At 37.6% G+C, this 23,809-nt stretch overlaps 1 protein-coding gene across 4 annotated transcripts in view; it reads right to left on the bottom strand.

The window, feature by feature from the left end:
• Positions 1-416: 416 nt before the first annotated feature.
• The window catches only part of pcdh11 (protocadherin 11), a 185,063-nt gene continuing 161,670 nt past the window's right edge, over positions 417-23,809 (bottom strand). For all 4 annotated transcript variants that reach the window (XM_015030019.1, XM_015030097.1, XM_015030182.1 and 1 more), the window contains one exon: positions 417-4,951. In XM_015030019.1, the coding sequence (XP_014885505.1) occupies positions 4,506-4,951 (446 nt within the window). In that variant the 3' untranslated portion in view covers positions 417-4,505. The remainder of the gene's footprint in view (positions 4,952-23,809) is intronic.

Raw genomic sequence — 23,809 nt, 5'->3', positions numbered from 1 at the left:
GTGTGATACTGTTTTTTACACTAATGTTAATTTAACCTGCTGTGTTTATTCTGAGGTCAACATTCAGTAGTTAGGTGAGTTAGGTTAGTCTAAGCGACTACCTCTTCAAGTTTGGTTAAATTTTCTTCCAAGAAAAACTCTTCAATCACAAGAATATCTTTTATATTTTACTTTAACTTGCACTTGTATTTCAAAACTCAAATAATTCCCTCATTATTGCTTAGTTTTTGGAAAACTAAAACTGCCTCATACCATTTTGTGCTTGGTTTACACAATATTTCACCTGTCATGAGAAAAATACTGACAATATTTGTTACTTCATGTCTATTACTGTAATACAAAAAAAAAAAAAAGCTGCCGGAAGAATCACATCAAACAATAAGAAACAGTTAGAAAAAAACTGGATCCATACAATCTTTGAGGTCTCAATATTTAATGGCTCAATTAAAATTCATAGCAAGGTTTTTTTTTTTTTTTTCCTTCATAGAATTAAGATGGATATCTTACAAAGGCATGACAACACAGACCGTATATCTTTAACGGACTAATACAGATTTGCTGGCAAGCATTGAAGCCGTCTCTTAAAGCAAACTTTACCTGGCTCACAGATGACTAATTTACAAGCATATACTTAAGTCTTCTATCATGTTTTATATTCTTTTTGTACAAGATACATTTGTGTACACAAAATCGTTCAGCGAGGTGTGTGGTAGCTCACACACTCGCATACACCCGCCCATACTTGCAAGGAGACACGTGCTCCCTTGCACATACACAAGATCACCTATAAGCACATTCAGTCTCATGAATATTATGCATATGTAGTCATTTACATTACAACAGAGATTGTCATCTCATCACTTCCTATGTATTTCCCTTTTTGTTTGTTGTGAACCAAGTAAATTCCAGTTCTTTCAGAGTCTTTCAAGTTTGCAACCACTGTCATTTCTTAGGGGGTACTGCTATGTACAATTTCAAATCCAGATCAAGTGACTGTATAGATATTTGTGACTCTGTAGAGGTACATGTGGCATGGTAACTTCACAAGGTTTGAATGTGTACACTGTATAACATTTGTCTTGCTCCATTAAGTGGAGGAACAGGAAGAGAGGTTAATATCTACACGGATACTGGTTCTAGAGATGTGGATGCATGAAGCACACAGTCCACAAAATGTCAGAATGTCGTTTTAGAGTCCAAACAGTTCATGCAAACTATGACACAGAGTTGACATGGTGATCTATAACACTCATTCTTAAAGAATCTGGTAAGGAAGGAAAGGCTTTGCTGTTTTTTTTAATATATATGTATATATATATATTTTTTTTTTCTCAGTTTTCTGTCTTTGCAGTGAAATGACAAAAGAAAATATGAAAACATTGAGAGCACAATCATGCAAAGTGAAAACGTGTGACCATTAATCATTTGGACTTTTCCAATAATTCCATAGACAAAGTAATCTTGACACAGAAAAAAAAAAAAAAAAACTACTTCCCCAGAGCTGCCTTATGTTATATAATAATAATAGGCAGTCAAATGATATGACTTTGTTTAAAAAAAAAATAATAATAATACATCACCCAATATACATCAGGAACAACATGATAAAACCAAATGCAGCCTAGTTTTCAAGAACCAAAGAGAAAATACGAATTGGGCTTTGAATGGAACTGGTTTATATTCATGAATTTATTTGTAATACTTAAAGACAGGAAATATGTTCACAGGTGATTGGATATTTCAGTATAAGCTCATTTTAATTACAGTGCAATTGTGCGTATATGATTACATACCAACACTACATACACACTCACTGGCCACTTTATTAGGTAAGCCTTCCTAGTAATGAGTCGGACTCCTTTTTTATCTCCAGAACATCCTTAATTCAGTAAGTCTAACAAAATGTAGAAAACATTCCTCCCATACAATAACAATGTTGAGAGGATAGCATTATACAGTTGCTGCTCATCCATCTTGTGGATTTCCTCTTCAGCCTCACCCCAGAGGTGGTTTATCGTGTTAATATTTGTTGAATATGAATGATTGTTATTGATGCTCTTTGAACTTAGTGCACCTAATAGATTGGCAATTTAATACAGTCTCAATAAATGTATTATTTTAGCTGAACACCACTTTTGTTGTTTTTAAATGTGGCATGGAAATACATTTAACTTTGATTTAATCTTGCTATGTGGGTGGGGAGTCTAAGAGAAGGGACAATTTTCAATGTATCTGTAAACAATTCAACAACAACAAAAAAAAATCTAAAACCTCTTTTTTATCTGACAATTTTGTCGGGAGTCTTAACAGATTTATCTTCCGTGTGAATTCAAAGGTAGCAAGAGACTGAAAATATTTATGAATATTCCCAGGCAACTTTTGGATAAAATATTGCAGGTGTCTGATATGTGGAGTTGAATCTGCATTTGGCGCAGTGATAAAACTCCAATTTTCTCTGACATTATGATGTATGCTCCCTTTGATATGCGATCGTTTTGATTAAAAATGCATTAGGAATACCACTCAGTCTGCTAGAACAATGAGGGAAGAAAAGAAAGTAGAACAAGACAGAAGAAAAGTCAAAGTATTGGTAAATTAGCTGAAACTGGGTTCTCAGATGGGGACAACAGATGTGTATGGGAGGGTTGACTGATTTGAATTCAATTCATTTTCATAATTGACTGAGGTGAAATTGAACTGCCCTTTCTTTGTCCTTGACACACTGTTCCCTTAAGTGATCATTTCAGCGAATATCAGATAAATCTCCCTTATGTTGTTAAGAGGCATTGTTGGAGAGAGTAAAATAGCTAAGAGCATACAAACACAATTTGCCTCGCACCTTCCCTCGGGGATATGGTGCTACGTTATAGATTTAGGCCTGCTCCCAATTTGCAAGAGGCTACAAGAAAATGAATTGCATGAGCTATATACCTGATGATGTCGACACCTGGTTCGGATGGCACAGGAGAGAAAAATGGATATCAGCAAAGTTACTTATTGTTGTGGCAATACATTACGCTGCACCCAATCTGTTACAAGTTAGTCAGAAGTAGTTATCATCAGAGAAAATTTGCACGTTTGGGCAAAGATGCCATTTTGAACCGTGTGAGGAATGACCTTCAGGGGGCACCTCTTAAAGAAATCCCAGTGTTTATTATAATAAGTGCAGAGAGAACACAAAGAAAGTAAAGATGATATAATTAGACGCTAAATGCTGTTAAAATTCTAGCTGGGATTTCTTTTCTAGTGCCAACAAAATGTAAAAGCTGATCTTCGAAACTCACCAACTTGCAAGCAATAGATGTGTGAAATACTTTTGTTAGCACAAGAACAAAAGAGGTATATAACACTGCAGTCTTTGAGCTTTTGTCACCTTTTTCTCTGCCCTTGTATCTATTACTGGATTACCAACCAAATCTCTTTAAGCTCCCAAACCACAATAAGGTTCACAGCGGAAATCACACATCAAAGTAATTAGGCTGTGAATGCCATAATTGCATCCATGGATGTGTTTGTGAAGGGTTTCTGAGCAGAAAAATTGAAAATGCAAACAAAAGCAAAAAAAAAAAAAAAGAAGCTACTTTTCCAAAGCACATCTGTTTTTGCCTTTCAAGATCAAGCAACTGCAGTAATGTTGGGAGTGAACATTTAAAAGGATTGGCAGTGATGCTGCAATCACCATATGGAAAACATTGTGAGTACGCATTTGTGCATGAGCAAATAGTTTGTGTTGTTTTGAAAATTGCGTTTGCTTTCTGGTCCATGGTGAAAATGTAGAATGCAAAAGATTAAGATGCGTCTTCCATTGCCCTAGATATGCTTTGTAGATGTTTCTCTCTTGTAACCCCTTCTGCAGTCCCCTGACCAAAATAGACTTCTGAAACACGTTCGGGTAGCAACATCTCTCACTGCCAAAGGAGCTTGTTACACTTGGTATAAAGAGCAATACTTCACTAGAACTTAAACAGAAACACCACCAGCCCAGAGCTCATAATTAACATTTAGCCTGATTTAGCTCACTCATAACACAAAGTACTGCATTTGCATTTGCATCTTTGCCAGGAATTGGTCTTTTAGGACACCGTCTCTGTATGCTGGGCCTGTGAAGCTTTAAGTGTGTGGGTCCCTTTTTCTTATCTCTAAGCAAACATCACCAAACAGAAAGCAAAAGAATGCTCTTTTTTTTTCTTCCTGTAATAGTCTACTTTGGTATACGACTACTTTTTATTTATAATACAAGCGCGTGATGAGTTGAGACTTCCATTTTCTTTCAAATGCATAAGCTGTCGGACTGATCCCACTTGATTGTGTCTGAACATCGTTACCGTGGTTTCATTCATACTCGTGTGTCGTCGTTGGTAAAACTGAGCTTGGGCTGATCAAAGTTACTGAAATCCTGCATACGTCTGCATGTACGCAAACATAGCAACTATTAAGTCTCAAGCCATCTGTAGATGGAGTTTTGTTTACTCTAAGTCAGGCCAGTGAAGATATGTCTCTTAGAATTACAGCTGGTGCTCGTGTAGGAAAGAGCTGCTGCCACCAGTAGGAGTGTGCTGCCCAGGCGAGGAGAAGCTTGCCAGAGGAATGACCTTCACTGGGTCCTCCTTCTTACTGCTGCAGTGTCTATCCAGGGTGTTGTAGAACTGTGGTCGGTTGAACCCTTTGTCCAGCTCATCTCTTTTGGGCACAGATCTACCCAGAGTGTGGCGGCCATCCATGACCCCCATGCCACCTATGTTAGCTTTTACTCCCTGGAAGCCAAAGGAGGGGAGCGCAGCAGTGATGGTGGTGGTGGTAGGGGTGGAGGTGGGGCTGTTGCTGCCAGGGCTCTGGAGCTGGGCCAGGGTCGGGGGCATCCAGCAGCTGTCAGAGTGGCCCAGTATTAGACACTCCTGGGTGCAGGTTTCGGATGCCTCAGCCAGAGCTTTCTTCAAATTTACTTCAATGGCTGCAAAAAGAACAGAAAGGAGATGAGGAAAAAAAAAACTGTTAATAAAACAGTTTAAAAAGGCACCGAACATGTATATATTGTACATATCTCTGAGGTGATTTAAAATGAAATTCACACTAGATGCTGAAGGCAACCAAAATAATCTAAGCATACAGAAATAAACACAGATTTTTCCATAAATTAGACTAAGTGTAATCAAATAGAGTATTGCATCTAGACTCAAACAAGCAACTAGATGTTCTCCATGGAAAACATCTGCAGTTCACTTGTCCTTCTTTTGTTGAACTTTGAGTTCCTAGAAAATGAATCAAACATTGTTCATATATATATATATATATATATATATATATATATATATATGGACACTTGCTATTGTTGAGATCTTTTTCAATTATCAGAGATGCATCTTCAACAATGCCTTCGTTATAAGAAGCCTTTTTGAAGGCCATCTGTTAAATACACTATCCTCCGTTACTTTGCACTGATAAGAAGCAAGACAGCTTTATATCTACAGAAAAATTTGAGATATTTCAACATAGCCCGACTATAGAATATGAATACAAACGTTATATTACTTGGGTGATTACTGATGTCTGGTGGGAATTACATATCAATGGTCCCTTCAGAAATACATTTATGCAATAAAAAGTTTATATTTATTTCTCTTTTTCGCTCAGTGCAGGGAGTGACTTTGGATCTCATTGATTTGAGGTTGTCGATGCACTAAGTGAACTCATGAATCATAAAATAAACAGAAAAAAGTTGCAGTCTTATCTGGGGTTGACCCACAAAATGTCAGCCTTTTAGTGAAATGAAAGTCAGTTATAAATGTTTCATTTCATCTTGTAATGAGAAAAACACCAGCAGAGCATTTAATTTCCATTGGTATTCCCTTGACTCTTTCTGTTTACCTACAATATGCGATGAATTCCCTGTAGCTTAATTAGAGTTTGAAAAAATATGTCTCGCTGTTTGTGTCTCAGATTGGCTGTAGTGTGTTAAATATTTAATGAACATCTTAACAAAGCACTGTTTATTTTAATCACTGTCAATGCCCTTTTGATTTCTCAGAATCCAAAACAAATCTGGTGAAATTAAGAAAACGCAAAGACCAAACACTGGAGGGAAGAAATTGCCTTGCTTCAGGAATATTGAAAACTCTAGGATGGCACACGAAAGAAACAGTTACGCAACAAATGAAAATAGAAAAAGGTAAAACAAAATGTATAAAGATCTACAAACGACAAAGAGTCTAGGAGACTCAATCTAAGACACACTGAACCAACATTTATGGTTCCTGCATGGAAAGAAGGAAGGAAAAAAAAGAGAGCTAATGACAAGACCAGTGTGCAAAGATAAGGACTCAGAGTATCTTATCTCATTATCCCAACATTGACATCACATGTGGAATGAGTCTGGGATGAGGCTTCAGCATAGAGACTTAGCAATAAAGCCTGTCATGGCAGATAATTAGAATGTAAAACAGTATGCGCCAAGGCAACCCAGAGCCTGCAGTGTTATGCTTCCTGGGCCATGCAAAGGAAAGAAAGGTCTTCATTCAAACATCACACTGCTCCTCTAGGCCCCAGCTTCAAGCTGTCATGTAGAAATTATTTAGTGTATTTGCATAAGTAAGAACGTTATAAATAATTAAGATGCTTTAGACCCTGGCGCAAAGTGAAGTAAGGACTATTTTGTCAGCGATACGCACTCAATGTAGGTCTTTTGCACTGATTTTAGAAAAAAAAAGTGTTTCATCAAAGTCTAGATGAAATTAAAAAGAAATTTTGAAACTAAATGTAATTTAATTTTGATCAAACGTCTTGATATTGCTGCCTCATGTAGATTGGTGCGAAATACCTTTCTTTTAGGTTTGTGCTGCAAAGGCTTGAATATCTTGGTGCCAGCGTTAATTATCAGAGCGGCGTCTGAAAATGAGCCGCACAGTATAAATTGTGAGGGTATATTTGGACTGCCCCCGTAGAGCCAAATCTGTCCTCTCCATATTGAACTGGAGTCACAGAGCAGGAGTGTATAAATCCCTTGGGCGGTAAATGTGTCACCTTTCAGAGGGTCACTAACTTCATTAAGGCAAAAATGGATGCTGCTTTCTCATTCTCCAAGCTAGCACAATAGGGCCGAGCCAAGTCTCTGCCATGAGCCTCAGTCAATCTTTGTCCAAATGTTTTTTTGTTTCTTTTTTTTTTCCTGCTGCTGTAGCAATTTTGGGTCACTAATGGTTTTTATCAGGGTGCTATAGGTAACATAAGCATCAAAATCCTACATTTAGATAAGTTGACAAATTTTTTATTTATTTTTTATTTTTTTTTACATCTTGAATCTTCTTTATTCTATCAACCTGATTTATAAAATCAATGTGGCAGTACTAAAGACATTGTTGTCTGCACAGAATAGGGACAGTGATCTATAGCCCTCAGATGATGCACCAAGCATCAATCTCCGTTGATAGGGAACAATTTTATGATTAATAATAAATAATTCCTCCGAGTCTGAACAAATTCACTGATGGCTCCAGCTTGCATTACATAAATCTTACAATAGCTGTATGTGATGGCATTTAAATATTCCACGCTTATGAACATGTTAATCATTCAAACTCATCTCAAGAAATATCTATAATAAAATATAAAATGTCCTGCAGGTTGGGGTTTACAAAGACAGTTAATTTTGGTTCCAATCAAGAAATGAGGTATAAAATCAAAACACTGCTTCTGATCCATATTAAACATGTTTTATTCAATGTTTGTCATTGCACGTTCTTAATCGGCACCATCTTTTTATAGTTTTAGCTTTAGAAAACTTTAAATAAATATATATCATTAAATTATTTATTTGTAATTTGAATATTTAAGCTAAAATGAACAAAGTGGATGTTTCTGTTACCAAATATTTGTGATCTCCCTAAATTGCAAGAAAACTGAAATGTTAGTAAAGAATTTATTACACAAGATTAACATCAATGTTTCTCAAAAAAATTAAACAACCAGTGTAAAACATTGAATACAATACTTCTCGAAAACATTTATTTTTCTTTAATATACATATATGTCCAAGGAACATGGACTCTGCTACATTATAGAACTTAAAACACTCTTTGGCCTTCTTTGCACAGCTTGAACTAATAACAGTTTTATGTCAACAGACTGGTTTTGTATAACATATTTCTTAAGCTGCCTCTCTGAAAGACACGAGCCTGTACTATTTTCAATTCCGGTGGGATAGTTCAGACAGGCTGCAGCGGGTTTGGGAGGGTACAAGGAAGACTTGAGTGATGTCGCTGACAGCTCTCGCTGCTTTTGTCAGCCAGAGGTGCGCCACAGCCCCTTTGTGATGCCGCTGCCTTTTGTATTCTGGGAAAACAACTGTACCCCACGGAGCTTACGGAAGAAATCATACATCAGTGATGCAACAGATCTCCTTGTGGTGTGAACATTCTTCCCTGTGTTCCCTTCAAGGAAATTTGAATGGCAGACAAGTGGGGATAATAGCAAACAATGGGATGTCATAGACAACGCGACTGAGATCAGGCCTACTTTGCTCATTTGTGAAGATTCAGCTTTACTTAGTATTGGTGATGTGGCTAAAATAGTTTCCCCACACTGTTTGATGTTCACTGAACATCCAATCAAAGTCTTACTCGGACTTCACTGAATCTCACTGTAAAAATCAATTCATGATCTGATTCAAAGCAGTCTGTCCCAGTGGGGAATCTATGAAAAATGCCTTTGTAAAGTAGTTGAAGACCTTATGTGACCTATGACATTATGTTTTCTCCTTGATCTTTTGATAATTTACAAAGTGAATACCTTTGATAGCCCAGAGCCATTTTGTTATGCAACATGAATACATTGTTTAACCTGCCACAGCTCAAGCAAACCTGTTTTAACACTTTAAAGGTGTTTGGCCATGACTTTCGTTTGGGCGGCCAAACACAACTTGCAAAAACACTGAACATTTCTTGGTAAAGGGGACAGATGAAGGATTCCTAGGTGGTATGCAAAATATGCTAGAAAGACATCCCCTAGTGTAAATATTGTTTAAATTACTACTGAAACCCTGACTGATCTGAAGGAGGGGTGCATTCTGCCTTAGAACAACCTGTAATCCGGAAACAAAGTGAAATAAATCAAATGTTCAGGTGCCTGCTTCAACGTACTTATAGAAAGATATGGTCTATGATATAAAAATACATTTTCTCCAGCATTGTAATGTAAAACACGACCCTGTTAGAAATGTGTCAGGAAATTGCGCTGTGACCGAAATTGGTTGATTTTCAGCTTCATCTACCCTGACCACCAATCAACTGGTTTCAAACTCAGAAGCACAAACTTTTTTTTTTTTTTTTTATCTCACTGAACTGCTGAACGCACCATACCCAGGCTGCAGTATAAGAGGAGAGTTTAAAATGAAGTTACGGAACCACTGAGATTACTATTTTAAGGGGAAACAGCATTTTATTTTACACATTGAGACGGGAAGTTTATTCAGGCACTGAGAGAATAACAGAGAGCGAGGTATCAGAAGATAAATGAACACAGCTACGTTGCTCTGTTTTATGTTTCCAAGCTTTTCAACTATCCTCTTTTACAGAACATGCTATATATGAAAATGAGAACCTTTGAAGTGGTAGTTATGCATATTTCCTTGAGAAATATCTGTATTTCTGAAGGCAATCAAAAATAGAGTGCTGTTTCAGTTAAGCTAACCCTGCTGACAGTGATAATTGCTAAAATGTTTAAGATTAATAAACATTTGGCCTTTGTTTTAAAATGGTAAACACTTATTTTAAAGCACCCACTCTGACAAACAACAAAGGGAGATTGTCACTCCTCCAAATAAAAACAATAACTAACCCCTTGTCAAGTGGGAAAAAAACCCTAATTTAGGAAAATTTAGGCTTTACAAAAATCTGAGATGTGAAATCGGCCATAAACTTCTGATTGATGCAGCTCTAGACTACATGTAGGTTTAACATACTCCTGTAGTTTCTAAGAGCTGAACTCTTACATTTTTGCTGTAATACGATTCACAAACACATGATCCTCAATGCTTAAACTCTATGTCTATACACACACACACACACACGTGCACACAGAAAGTAGTCAGGACTCATCTGACTGGACCTTCTCAGCATAACAGTATGAGAGATGTAACATGACAGTTAATGATATTTAGTGACAGAGCTTGTTACATCTTGATGAGGTTCACATTAAGATCTGCACACATATCACGATTCAGCTCATTATTTCAGCATGCACAAACTCATTATTGCTAATTAAAAGGATAATTGCATGCATCTAGGACATTAGAGTCTTTGAAGAGCTATCAGGAAGGTGGACCAGGCCTGAACCTTTCATACATTGCTAACAATGCATTTACAAATAAAAACACCAGTAGGGTGTTCTGAGTAAATGTATGTCTGCACCGTTGCATGTGATCTTGTGTTTTTATTCCTTTGCATAGCATGCAGTTGAACTGAGCACTTTTGCTTTTAATACATTAACCTATCAAAAAATGTGTTTTTCTTGAAAAAAAAATAAAAAATATATAGTTGTTATATAGCAACTGTTAAAGTCATACCATCCAATATATATATGCACTGTAAGAATGTGAAGATTTTCTATCTTGCACAGTCATAGAAGATATTGTGTGCACAAAAATTCAAATCTTAATACATATTCTAGAGGTTATAAGTTTTTTTTTACAATGTCATTAAAATAAACCTTATATATATATATATATATGAAAAAAAAAAAAAAAAACTGCTCCATAAAATATGTCGTCTTATCTTTGACTAATAATGGCTGAGCGATTAAGAAGTACCACATGCTAATATTTATCAGGAGGGGGGGAAAACAGTTATTACAATATCATAAGAGCTTGTGTGATTAAAACGTCAATAAAAAAAAGTAAATGCAAGAAGAACATATTGGATTCTCAAGTGAGGGTAAGTATGAAATCAAACAACACAAATATAGCTATCTGACAAGTTATTTCAAAGAAAGAAATTGGTTTCATAATTAAACTATTTGTCATTCCACCTGAAACAATAAACATTCAACAAGCAAGAGAACATTTATTAATAAAAGTAGTGCCAATAAAAGCCTTCGGTTTCCACTAAAACGAGGGACACAGTTATCTGAAAAGTGTATCACTGTTTTATTTACGTAGAAGTACACACACAAAGGTGCCCAGTTATGAACATTTAACGTCTTTCTTGAATTTTGTTAGTTTTGTCTTTTTGAAAAAGAATGTAAGTAACTTAGGCAGGAGTCCTGGTGATGTGTTGAAGCTCCTGCAGAACAGAAATATTCTTTAGACTGAACAGAGACTGATCCACGACGGCTTGGACTTTGAATAACATACTTTGAAAGTTCTTCTTACGTGGGACTTTAATAATGATAAAAGTAACAGTTTGCAAGTTCTTTGTTAACAATCCTTGACATCTGTGAAAAAAGAAAAAGCCTGTAACCATGGTAATCACTTAGAATGTGCATTTTCTTTTTATGTCAGATTTAAATGTTATTTGCTTTCTTTTCTTTTTTTTTTACTTTTAACTGCTGAAGGTACAGTACAATCCCAAGTAAAGGCCGTCAGTGTCACTGTGATCAAGGACATCTAGAAGAAATAAAGGCTCTATTGGAACAACAGAGACATGGTATGTGTTTTGATGAGGTGAGGAATAACAGCAAGGTCAATAGTCATATTTCTCAGAAATTTACATTTTTACTCTTTATCATGTCAACTCATTGCCACATCTTTAAATGCAGTTAAGCAAGTTCATTCAAAGAGGAAACAATGAAAGGACTCCATCCATCCATCCATCCATCCATCCATCCCATTATATAGCTAAATTCAGATTCTCCATGGAAATAATCATAAGGTGTCGGGAGCATTCCTAGTTTCTACAGATTTGCTATGTGAATGGAAATCCCTCTAGATCAGCAGTTTCTGAAATATTCAGACCAGCCCATCTGGCACCAACAACCATGACACGTTCAATTCACTTAAATAACCACTCTTGTGCATCCTGATGCTTGAATTGAATTTCAGCAAGCTGTCCTCACTGTGTCTAGATGCCTAAATGCTTTGAATTTGGCTGATCTGTTATTCAATGTGTATTTCCATGCTGTGAGGTCTTTGTCTGCTCCAGGGTATCCTTCGAGTGGGAAATGCCCACAAATACTTTAAAAAAAAATCCACCCTATGATCACTTCTAGTGGCTCCTTTTTATGCACAGGAGGAGCAGCTCCACCCTGAGTTTCTCCTGAATGATAGAGCTTAGTGTCCAGGATCTTGTTCTTTTGTTCTCTAGACTATGAGCGCGGATCGGAAGACTGAGCAACTGGTAAATCGAGAGCTCGTCTTCACGACAACACACAGGAGGAGCAATGCAGCGTCCATCCATCCCTAGCTCTATCCTACCATCACACATGAAAAAGACACTGTGATATCTACTTGAGGCAAAGACTGACCCCAGACTTCATCCGTTTGGCTATTATCATCAGGGAGACACAACTTTAAGAATTGCAGCACAAAGAACAGATTAAATCAGATACTTTTGATATTGGAAAGAAGAAGATCTTTGCACTGAAACATAAATTTCAAAGCAACTCTATGGAGCACTGATGCAATGTGAGATATCAGAAATGGCAAACCCATCGCTCCCCGTTTTTTCCCCTCCTAAAACAAATAGCGCCCTGAGTAATGAATGGCCCTTTTTTTTAGAGGAGACAATGCGAGTCAGATAAAAAGGAAGTGAGGTTGTCCATATATACTCTAGACTAATTACGTCTGATGCATTTACTAAGACGCCTCTGACAACAGCGAGTCTCCGAGCCACATACGTATTTATCAGCGCTCGTGGGACCTATACAGTTCCTCGCCTGTAATCCATCTAGCCTTGTCTTCCCGCGACCCCTTTTGCTTTCCCAGTGTTTGACCCATTGTAACGGAAAGTAATTGCAGGCAGAAAACAACATCTAATGATTGCTCTATCTGGAAGTCTGAGAGAGCATAAAAAGTCACAGACAGGTACTTTCAACAAAGGGAGGAGGCCTTTTTGTTCCCGACACACAATTTCAGACTACAAAGAATATTATTGACTTGGTAAAGATTAGAACACCAAAACAAATAACAAAGCACAGAGGGAGGACAAAGTGCACAAAGAGAGAAAGGATCTCTTGAACAAGCAAGTGCCAAACACTTGCTTCTTTCTATTTGTTGCCATTGATTAAAAGTATGTAGCAGGTTGAAGCACCCATTCCTCCACTGAGGCTATACAACTCAGAGAGAATGTACAGATTTAATGTAATGCATATCCTTTATCTTTCACTCACCCTTGTTGTCAAGCAAGGAAAAAGCACGTGAAAATTTTATTCCACCATCACACAGGATGCCTGCAGACAAAAAAGCCCACTCTGACGTCTAAAACTGCCTTTTTATGCGATTTTCATCAACAGACGGCACAGTTTGGTAGCTAAAACACAAAAACAGTTTTCTTATACTTGATTTTCTTTCTTTTCTTCAATGTCTGTGTGCACGCCTGACATTGGTTGATTACATCTCTTTTATTATACCCAGGCTACCGTTGGGCCTCCCTACCTGAGGACAAGATGCCGGTGTCACCATCAACACAATCAGGCCTGGCCAAATACGCAGCATGGGCCAGATAGATGAGAGGTACAAACACCGTAACAATCTGCAATCAGCGCTCATCACCACAATGACACACAGAGGAGGAGGCACAGAGTTTCCATGGGGGGTAGAAACACAAGACACGCTCGCGAAGGTGCACACACACATATTTTTTTGTGATTGCTCACAGTTTAAAATCTCATACAAGGGTAGCCATTCATTCTCCTTCCTGTAAATTTGCACTTGCGCTGGCACTGGCTGATCCTGAAGATATACAGTGCAGGTGTGCTTGTGCTGACAAGGAGGCAATACATAAATGTTTATTTATAAGACAAAAAAAAAAAATTGAATCGGTCTTAAGATTCATTGCACATCTAAGAATGGCTGAACATTTCCATATTGTGTAGATAATGTGAGCTGCGGGAGATGAAAATAAAGAGCAAAGGAATGAAAGGGAAGTGAAAATGTTTTGGAGGGATTAAGAAAGAAAGGAAAATAATAGGTTGATTAAGTAAGAGCTGACAAAGCAGTCTTGATATTTGCGAGAAGATTGGATTATTCCAGCTGGAATACTATCAAAACAATCTTGATTATTTTGGAGACGACTCTGATCTAAAAATGTAAATGTCATTTATAACACTATAAGCTTTCAAATTAAAAGCCGATTTGAAGCATGAGCAGAATTCCTCAAAGAATTCAACCTGCTGTCTAATAGGCCCCAACATGTCTTGAATTTCTCACAGCCATAGATTTTAGCATATTTTAATTTTAACTTTATGTGATACAGCCAGACAAAGCATATCATTAAAATGTAAGGAAAACGATATGTAGTTTTTTTTTTTTTAAACCAATTCCCAGCTGTAATTGAAGGGAAAGACGACATAATGAAGCTGAATTAAAAAAAAAATGCATGCCACACTTCACGCATTTACTGAAAAAGAAAAAGGAAACCGTCATGCATTACTTCGTGCAGGTCTATCATACGAGGTAGATACCTTTACATCAGCGGTTGCAACCAGATGCAATGGAGGAAATGTCAAGGGGTGGGAATATTTTTGCAAGGTTGTGTGTGTGTTCTAACAATACGGCTAATAAATATGTGTCGCCCGTTTTGCTTGATGGGAAATACAGGAGAGACAAACTGTACAGCATCCTGTGATGTGCTACATCCTGTGTCATGTAACAAGCAAATTCATCACACTGACCCATTGCCCCCAATTATTATGGAAAACAAGAATGAATCAAATTAACATTGAAGAAGCTCTCAGTTCCAGCAGTCTCTCCGTATAGCCGAAGGATGCCGCAGGAGGAAAAGAGAGGGTAATAAACAAGGTGCCACTCTATATGCCATATATCTTGCAGTCATTGATGATTAGCTGTTTTCCCTTAGCCATACATTATTGTTATTGCCTGCAGAGCTGGGCAGATAGGAAGTGGATACAAAGGCATTGTGAAGCCCATCTTTCAAGTGATAACAGGCAGACTGAAAACAACTCAGCAGCAGCAGCAGCATCAGTAAGATTTCAGGACATGACTAATCTGGGTATGTTGAAAATGGCAATCTCTTTTATGACAGTGTTGGGAGGAGGACATGATGCACACTTTTTTTTGTCGTGTTTTTGTAGCGTGGCGGTTTATTGTATTGTGAAGTGCTTCTGAGAGAAATAATTCAATGTGGTTACAAAAAGGAGTCTTTACAGATGTCAGCGGCTCGACTCGTGCCGTTTTGTCCTAAAAGGCAGCACAGAAAATGTGTAATCTGCAAAACTTGTCATCGTCAGAAGCAGACGGGTCCCCCCTTTTTCTTCCCTCTGCGTTGAAAATGTTTTGCAGACAGCTTAGGCATGAATGTAGTCTGTGTACGGTATTAGTCACAGTCATTAGTGATGAGCAAACTTACATTTCCAATATCAATGTGAAGTGTAGCATGGTAAAGGTTTTAATATGAAGGGCAGACTCTCTCCAGATTCCCCAGAGCATGTACACTTTAAAGGTTTTCCCTTTCCGAAGTGCCACAGAACCTCCTCCGGGGACAACTATTAATTTTTCACCGAAACCTCCCCTGAATAATGAATTCTGTCCTATTTATACGCTGCGATAAGTCCACTGAATGTCTAAAAAGGGGTTATCGTGAAAAGGGTAAGGCTTTCAGAGGGAGACCTGTTCCTGCTTAACATGTTTAATTCATCCACATCGCCATGTTCCCTGAAAGCAAGAGAAAAGTCATATAATGTATCACTGGCAAGCATGAAAGCAGACACAAGCAGCACATTCAATAAATCACAGCTTTACTTTTACTGTTTTGATGTTGACTGTCACAGTCCTCCACCCAAGCACCAGCCAGCAAAAGTTCAGATGTGTGCTTTTTACTCCTCCGGGCCCCAGCTGACACATACACTCTCGCTAAAATCACAGAGGTACTCAGTGGCTTGTGTTAATGTTTCTGTCACCACGCACTTTACTTGGGGTGTGTTGAGTGCAGACATTGTCAGCACAGAGAGCGACAGACACGGATCGACACATGGAGAGGAGAGAGGGGAAGAGCATGTGTAAAATAGCAACATAGAAAAAGCTAAAAAAAATAAAATAAAATAAAAAAAAGGAACAAACTCAAGACCGTAAAAAAGTGGAGGTGGCAAAAAAATTAACTAAAATTGAAAATAATTGCAAAAACCTTAATACATAGCACAAACTTTGTGGTAAGTGCTGTACACAAACAAGTAAAAAAAATAATAATAATTTGGATTATGCAACATGGTCTCATTGAAAAGCTAAAAGTACAAGGTTGTTAATTAAAAAAAAATATCTTCGGGCAAAAAGAAAGTCAGAAAAATGGTCCAGTAAACATTGTGTTTACTGGTACTGTACACTGCCAGACTAAATACACACATTACATTTAAAACGAGTGTATGCAAATGTACTGTATACAAACTTGTGCTAAGAAGTTTTGTCCTAAGTGATGTCAGAAAGTGAAAATAAAAGGTTTTCTTTTCACATAGAGCACATAATGCTTAGTTGTAGTTACACTTGTATTCATACATTATTATTTATTTATGTCACTGCTTATGAGAGGTGGAACCACGACATTGTACTGCAAGTATTGAGTCGAAGCCCAAGCGAAAGTCATGCAGGCCAAACTGTATAAGGTATGCAAGTCTCCAATCGAGTCAAGCCCTAAGGCTTAATTATAAGTCACGTTGTGAGATACACAATTTAGTCTGAATGATAATTATGTTGAGAATTTTGAATGATTTTAAAAGGTGTTTTTGTTTGTCAGAATACCCAGCAACTGGAAGTGAACTTCAACATTATTCGAAAATTAGTTCTGGTGTTTCTTTTGCCTCAAAAAAAAAAAAAAAAAATCAGTAAATTTAGAAAGTAACGATAGATAGTGAAATAAATTCACGGATTTATTTTGAAATAATTACTTCAATATGAATCATCTCCAGTGGCAAAAATCTAACAATGTTATACGACACTGAAGTATCATAATCATTGCTCTCTTTTAATAATATTTTGTGATCCCTCCACATAATGGCCACACATTCATGGCAGTTGTGACAACCCAAACTGAATACTGATACAGCTGCTGGCATCACATGCATCACTGTTTGCAATTAAATACCCATCAGACACACCAGTTTCTATCCAGATCTAAAATCTTAAAATGTCTAAAAATTACAGTGCAGAGCTACTGTATCCTGCATAGTAGCCAATCAGTAATTTGGATGATGCCAGGTGCATTTTTTTCCCCTTTTTTTTTTTTAACTTTGCGCACATCTTCCTGATAGCACTCCCAGCTTTCCTCTACCACTGTGGAGTCTTTGCTGTCACCGTAGGATGCAGATAAAAAACCATGTAAACAGCACAGCAAATGCAGCATGTTTGCTGCAGCAACAAGAGGGGGATATTGGCAAATGGCAGGGGGCACTCAGCGGGCTGGATCGAGCACCTGGTATGGTTCCATTGTTGCGTGCCCTGGCACGTTTCTTTGTAAAACCCTTTCATTGGATGTGAGATATCAAGTCTTTTAAAAACAAAGAGTTCAAGTCGAATAGAAGTCAAAAATCATTGGCGTAAAATTTCTAGTCAAGTCCAAAGTCCTTTATGAAATCAAATCAAACAGAAGTCATAACATTTTTGGCACAAATTTGACTTGTTTGTAAGTCACAGATTTTTGGGGGGATATGTTGAAAAATTCGATGGCACAAGCAGCGCCACTTTGAGATTCCCCATGTTGCTCATATGCTATCTAAATTTAAGCAAATGCTACAGAAACTTGTATCATTGGCCTTTATAACAATCTTAATTAGAGTTGTGCGGTGATGAGCAGATGCTCTTACTGTACTTAAAAAAAACAAACAAAAAAACTCTCCTCCAGTAATCCAAATGCTTCAAGTAGCCCACCTGGCAGGGATCTGGGCTTTGTTTTCAATTTTCTCAAGCTAATGATTATTTGACCATTTGGGGGCACTCATAGATTGTATATTTAAAGTTAAACTGACAGCCCAAAATGGCAAGGGAAACAATAGGTTTGAAGTGGCTTATGTAGTCATTATGATGCAGTATAATACATTTCGTGATGTACCTATTGTATTCTTCATTTTGCTACTCAGAGAAGGGGTCTAGCTTGTGCCTAGCTCTACCAATCAATGGACAGGTTGACAGTTCAACACAGAACTAGCGCACATACCAAATGACACATTTTTCCTAACATGCATTTTGGGGCTGAGAAAAGAAATTACAGTACCTACAAAAATCATATGTATAAAGGGAGAGCATACAAACTCCATAGACCCTGGTTACGCTTTGAAGCAAAACTAACAACTTTAAATCATCCAAGCATAACAAGTCTCCTAAACTCAAGAGGCAAACCAATACTTTGTCTGTACACAACTGACAACTTAAAAATACTATCAATAACAAGTACATTATAATTTTAGCTGTAATAAAAACCAAAGATAACGGTTTCTAAATCAAAATAGTATTTCTGAGTCTACAGGCAGAGTTTCAAAGAGTTGTTTCCAAAGGGAATTTTATGTCGCAATGTACAGTTACTGTTAACCTGCAGTGATTTTGGCTTGCCACTTGTGGTTTTTCAAAATATTCTTTTACGTAGAAAATACACAGAAATCTGTGAAAAAGCAACCAAAGAAAAATTAAACAAAAAACAAAAAAAAAGAAAAATACCTTTCTTACCACAAGGCCATTACGCTGCATGTTACGGATGATTTATTCCAGTACTTTCACTTATTTCATGGCTATGCTGACAGTTGTTCCTTTATAAAAAAAATTGAGCCAAAGAAAAAGATAATACATGAATAAAGTAAGTTTTCAAATTTTGTCTTTGATGAGGACAATAACGCTCCAGAGGTTAAAGCTGTTCACAGAAGAGGAGACAGCAAAAATAGCCATGTCACATTTTTGTACAACAGCAACGGCTGACAACCCATTGACCTTGGTGTCTTTTATGCTGTTAAGCCCAGAGAGAACCATCAGATATTAACACCCCATATCTTAGAGTTTTTGTGGCTGTCATGCCCCGAGGACACTTGTATGTACATTTCTTTTTGTCCTGTGGTGCGATCATCTTTCTGTCAGTTGTTTTGGCCCCTCATACACACATACACACACGCACACACGCAGACACACAGAAAAATACCAACAAAGAGCTAAGATACTGTGTATGTGTCAGACTTCTTCTGTTTGTGTAGTATTTTATCTGTTGTCGACATGTCTTAGCAGAGCCAGGGGACAACGTGTGGAGACAGAAATTTTGATCCAAATAAAGAGAATTCAAGCTGTTATGTATATGTGTGTGAGAGTGAAACACAGTTGTTTTTTTATATAATCAATGTGTGAAGCCACCAGTACCAATCTCTATGATAATTTACTTTTCAGCATGAGCACAGACAGCAACACTGATACAATTCATTTCCTCTTTATTAACTGGTTCAGAAATACGGGGCCAATGAGAGGTGCACACTAGAGTCTATCAGAATTGGGAATCAGTTTTCTTTAATGACGGAAGATTATTTTTCATGCAGAGTGAACGATTTTGGGAACCATGTGAACCTTTTGTGGACTTTTGAATATTACATGAGGCCCTGATTCAGAGTAGCAGAAATAAAAACAAGTGGAATTGTTCAGCGCTGCAAAGGTATTTGTATTGTACTTGAACCTTTTCAAATGTTGTCAAAGCCTCTTGTCTGCTTCCCTGATTAAAACTCTTTGTGTTAAACCTGCCTGTTTAGGATGTTCTAATAAGTTAGTGGTAGTGCTGTCTTTATTTAGTTTTGGATGATAGACTGAGCAGAGCTTTGTGACCTGTTCAAAACTTTGGATATTGATTTGAACCAAACTTGACTTCGAACTTCTCCAAAACATCATTTGTGACCTGTTTTCTGTGCGAACTTGGCTTCAAAAAGTTGTTTGTTCATTTATATTCTGTAGCAAAACTCCTAGGCCATCATATAGCATCTTTCTATACTGACAAGTACACACTACTTGACCTTTGTGTACTAATCGGGTGACTTTATAAAGCTAATTGGTGCACTAGATTTCATTGAGATATATTAGAGTAAAGACGGTTAAATACAAACTCATGCAACATTTTTAACATTTTTATTGGTAAAACCATATATAATTTTTCATGCACTTCAAAAATGTGTGTTTCTTTGTGTTGGTCTATCACATAAACTCCTTTAAAATGCAGTGGCAGCTGGGGTTGTCAGGAAAAAAAAAAAAAAAAAAAAAAGTGAAAAAAGTTTAGTGGGCATGAATACTTCTGCAAGGTGCTGGTAAATCTTTTGCAAAGTTTCAAAGTTTCAAGCTAATTCATAGTTTGCATTCCTTGTTTGAGTTTCCCGTTGTGACTTCCAGAGTCAAATCCAGTCAATCACCATGACATTCAATTCACTCGACTTGATGACTTGCCATTTTTATCTAGAACCAATGTCCCTTTTATTTGTCCTCATACACGTCTCTTCCTCTCTCTGCGCTGACATTACTAATTATTTCAAACTATCAGGTAGGCAGTTTCTATTTCAATTAAATCTCCTCTTCCCTGCTGACCTTGGGGTGGAAAACAGCGCTGCTCTCTCAGCCCCGAATATTCCCCTGAGCCGTTATGGGTGCCATTTAAGATTTAAACTCAATTTGAGCTTGACTTCAGTGAACACACAGCAAGACAGAAGTGTGATCAGTGTATATATTCCAGTGACATACTTAATGTGATAATTGAGAGTGGTCAAATTGAAGCTTCCAGGCATAACTGGCTACTTTAACACACCCTAGGGTAGCAGGAAAGGACAGATTTACAACCATTCTGCTAATCTAGCTGTCTAGCATGGGCAATGAATCTTAATGTTCTGATGCCGAGATGACATATTTGGTAATGGTACATAAATTATCAGGATGGTATGCATTTTATAATGACGTGCAAACAACAAAATGTACCCACAATGAAATTTGAGACTTGTGCAGCAAAAAGAGATGGGAGAAGCAGAGGGGACCATGTACGTAAGAAAACAATTACATGATATTGACAGCTATTGCAATCACTGGCTCCCCTGCCAGACTCAATGAGGTGCCAATCAACTGAGTGTCTCTGCCTCATGTTGCCTCTTTCATTTTAGAGTCAGAGGAGATTCTTCTGTAGTGCATCATCAGTCAATAGCTCAGAGTTGATGGTTAATGCTGATTGATGACATTCAATACACCTCATCTCTCCATCTCCAAGCCTGCAAAGCACACTCACCGCACTCTAAAAAAGCAGTTGAGTAACAAAATAGACGATATCTCAATTTTATTATTTACCAGGTAAGACTGGACACGTCTTTGGCAGACGGCGCTTGGTGTTCTGAACTAACTTCAAGTCCGTATATCGTCTGAAGACTTTGTTTATCTTTTTTTTCCCAGAAATGACTCGTTCGTCAAATGCATCAAAGAGGTCACCCGTGATTGATTTCAGTCATAATTAAAGTGATTATTAAAACAAATGGCCAAACACTACATCATTCCTCTTCATCGTCCCATGAAATAAAATGAATTAATGTGTCATTCAGAGAACAACATTAGCCAGCGTTCGAAGAATGACTTACCTGTAATTACAGTGATACAATCAAATGTGACATCTCTATCATCACTATCCGCTACCTTCCTCTTTCCTTTCCCTTCACCTGTGGTGACTTGTTCATGCGCAGAATAATATACAAAGATCACCCCTCAAGCGTGAAGAAGATAATTTCTGTGGAAACATCTTAATGTGAATTTAAGTGTAACATGACAATGGCAACCTGCAACAGGAACTTTCTAACCCAGAAATGTCAAGCGGTGGGAGGAAAGCGGAAAGAATATACGTAAGATATTGAACTGACTGGGGGTGTCACCTTTAGAAATGGAATAATTTTCTCTTCCTCTTTCCATCTTCATCTCCTTCCTGTCTGTTTCCATCTTGTTTTTTTTTTTTTTTTCTCTCATCACAGCTTTCCGTTTTGGAGCTCATCTCTTTGTATCTCAAGCACAGTGGCTGCAGACATTTTCAGGTATACTCCATCGGTGAATGTCTGTCGGAGTGGTCATGGTAATGTCACCTTCATTTTTTTATACCAAGACGCACACTATGCTAATGTAAATAAGTTTAGAAGCAGTTCTTAACCTTAATTAATTTCTCAATTGTCTATCCGTCCGTCCATCAGGGCAGCAGCCCAGAATGCCCTCTGCCCAGACACTTTGGCCAGCTCCTCTGGTGGAAGCCCAAGGCGTTACCAGGCCAGTAGAGACATATAGTCTGCCTAGCATGTATTTGGTCTCCGTCTGGGTCTCCTCCCAGTCGGACATCCCTGGAATATTTCACCATGGAGGCATTCAGGAGGCTTCCTAGCCCGATGCCACCAAACTTCTCTTCCATTTTGAGAAGCAGCAACTCCACTCAGTCCCTCCTGGATGACCAAGCATCTCACCCTCTGTCTAAGAGAGAGTGAAGACACCCTGGGGAGAAAAGTCATTTTACAAACCCCCAAGACATTGCCTGGGGGTTGTAAAATGGCCAGGTTTAACAACCTGGGGACTTGTTTAGCCTTATTAAAGATCCTAATGTGCTCATACTGATATATAGGATTAAGACACCACCCCTTAACTTCACCCTTTTACTCTGATCTACTGCGGCATGCTTTGGAGAAGGGTCATTCTTATCTTTGTTGTCTACCCGAGACAAAAGCATTCTGGGAGTGAAGCAGAAGACACATTCTGTGTCTGCTGATAATGGTTTTCTTTGTCAAAGTTTTGCTTTACATCTCTTCTATTTCTTTACCTGCCATAGACTCAACAGCTTTCATGGTGTTGCATATCTCTTAGATTAAAAAAAGACTTCAAAGACTTATTCTGGTTTTTTGTTCATCTTTGATTCATAAAGGCCTTTAAAAACCAATGGTGGGACAATTAAATTTATAGTCAATAACATGGTCCAATGGTTATTACGTTTCATTTTGATCTGAAGCATTAGTCAGTTTCATTAACAAACATGTTGAGGGCACCTTTATTCAGGACTTTGCAGGCTAAGTTGCCCGTCTTTGCCTGAAAAGTGAAACAGAATGACAGAGCTAAATCCAAGAGATGCAAAGGGAATAGTCATTTAAAAACTGCTTTCTTTAGACACTTTCCCATCAGAAACAATAATCAAAAATTTGAAATCCAGCAAAAAATAAATCACAAGTATTATGCATTATTGACAAAACTCGCTTTCTGTTCCTTATCCTGTCTGCACTTCACAGTGAACACAACAAAGGATTTTAAACTCCACTGCAAGGAGAAGAAAGGGTATTAATTTTTCAAACTAAAAACTGTAAACTGAAAATACCTGTGAAGTGGATAATTCTGTCTGGGGGAGACACATATTTTCCCCTTCCGTGTGTCAACACAACTTCTTTTGAGGTGTACAGTGATGTCTGCATGCTCCTGATAAGTCACTTATTCTCAGCAAAGAGTAATTTGCAAAATGCAGACGGTTGTACACAGAGTCCCCATATTGTTAATTAAATCATTCCGTCTTTGATGTTTTTTTCTGTGTTTTTTTTTTTTTTTTTTTTTTTTTTTTTTATGGGAAAATAAAATTAAATGGAATGCTGTCTTCTGTCCTGAAAAGAATGATCCGGGGATGCTACATCAACCATTGAGGCTGAAATACTGTAAATAAAT

The sequence above is a fragment of the Poecilia latipinna genome, unplaced genomic scaffold, assembly GCF_001443285.1.
Source record: "Poecilia latipinna isolate Pla-1442-1.1 unplaced genomic scaffold, P_latipinna-1.0 Scaffold0, whole genome shotgun sequence".
Taxonomy (NCBI): domain Eukaryota; kingdom Metazoa; phylum Chordata; class Actinopteri; order Cyprinodontiformes; family Poeciliidae; genus Poecilia; species Poecilia latipinna.
Note: the sequence above shows the minus strand (reverse complement) of the source record. Positions and strands in the feature narration are given on the sequence as shown.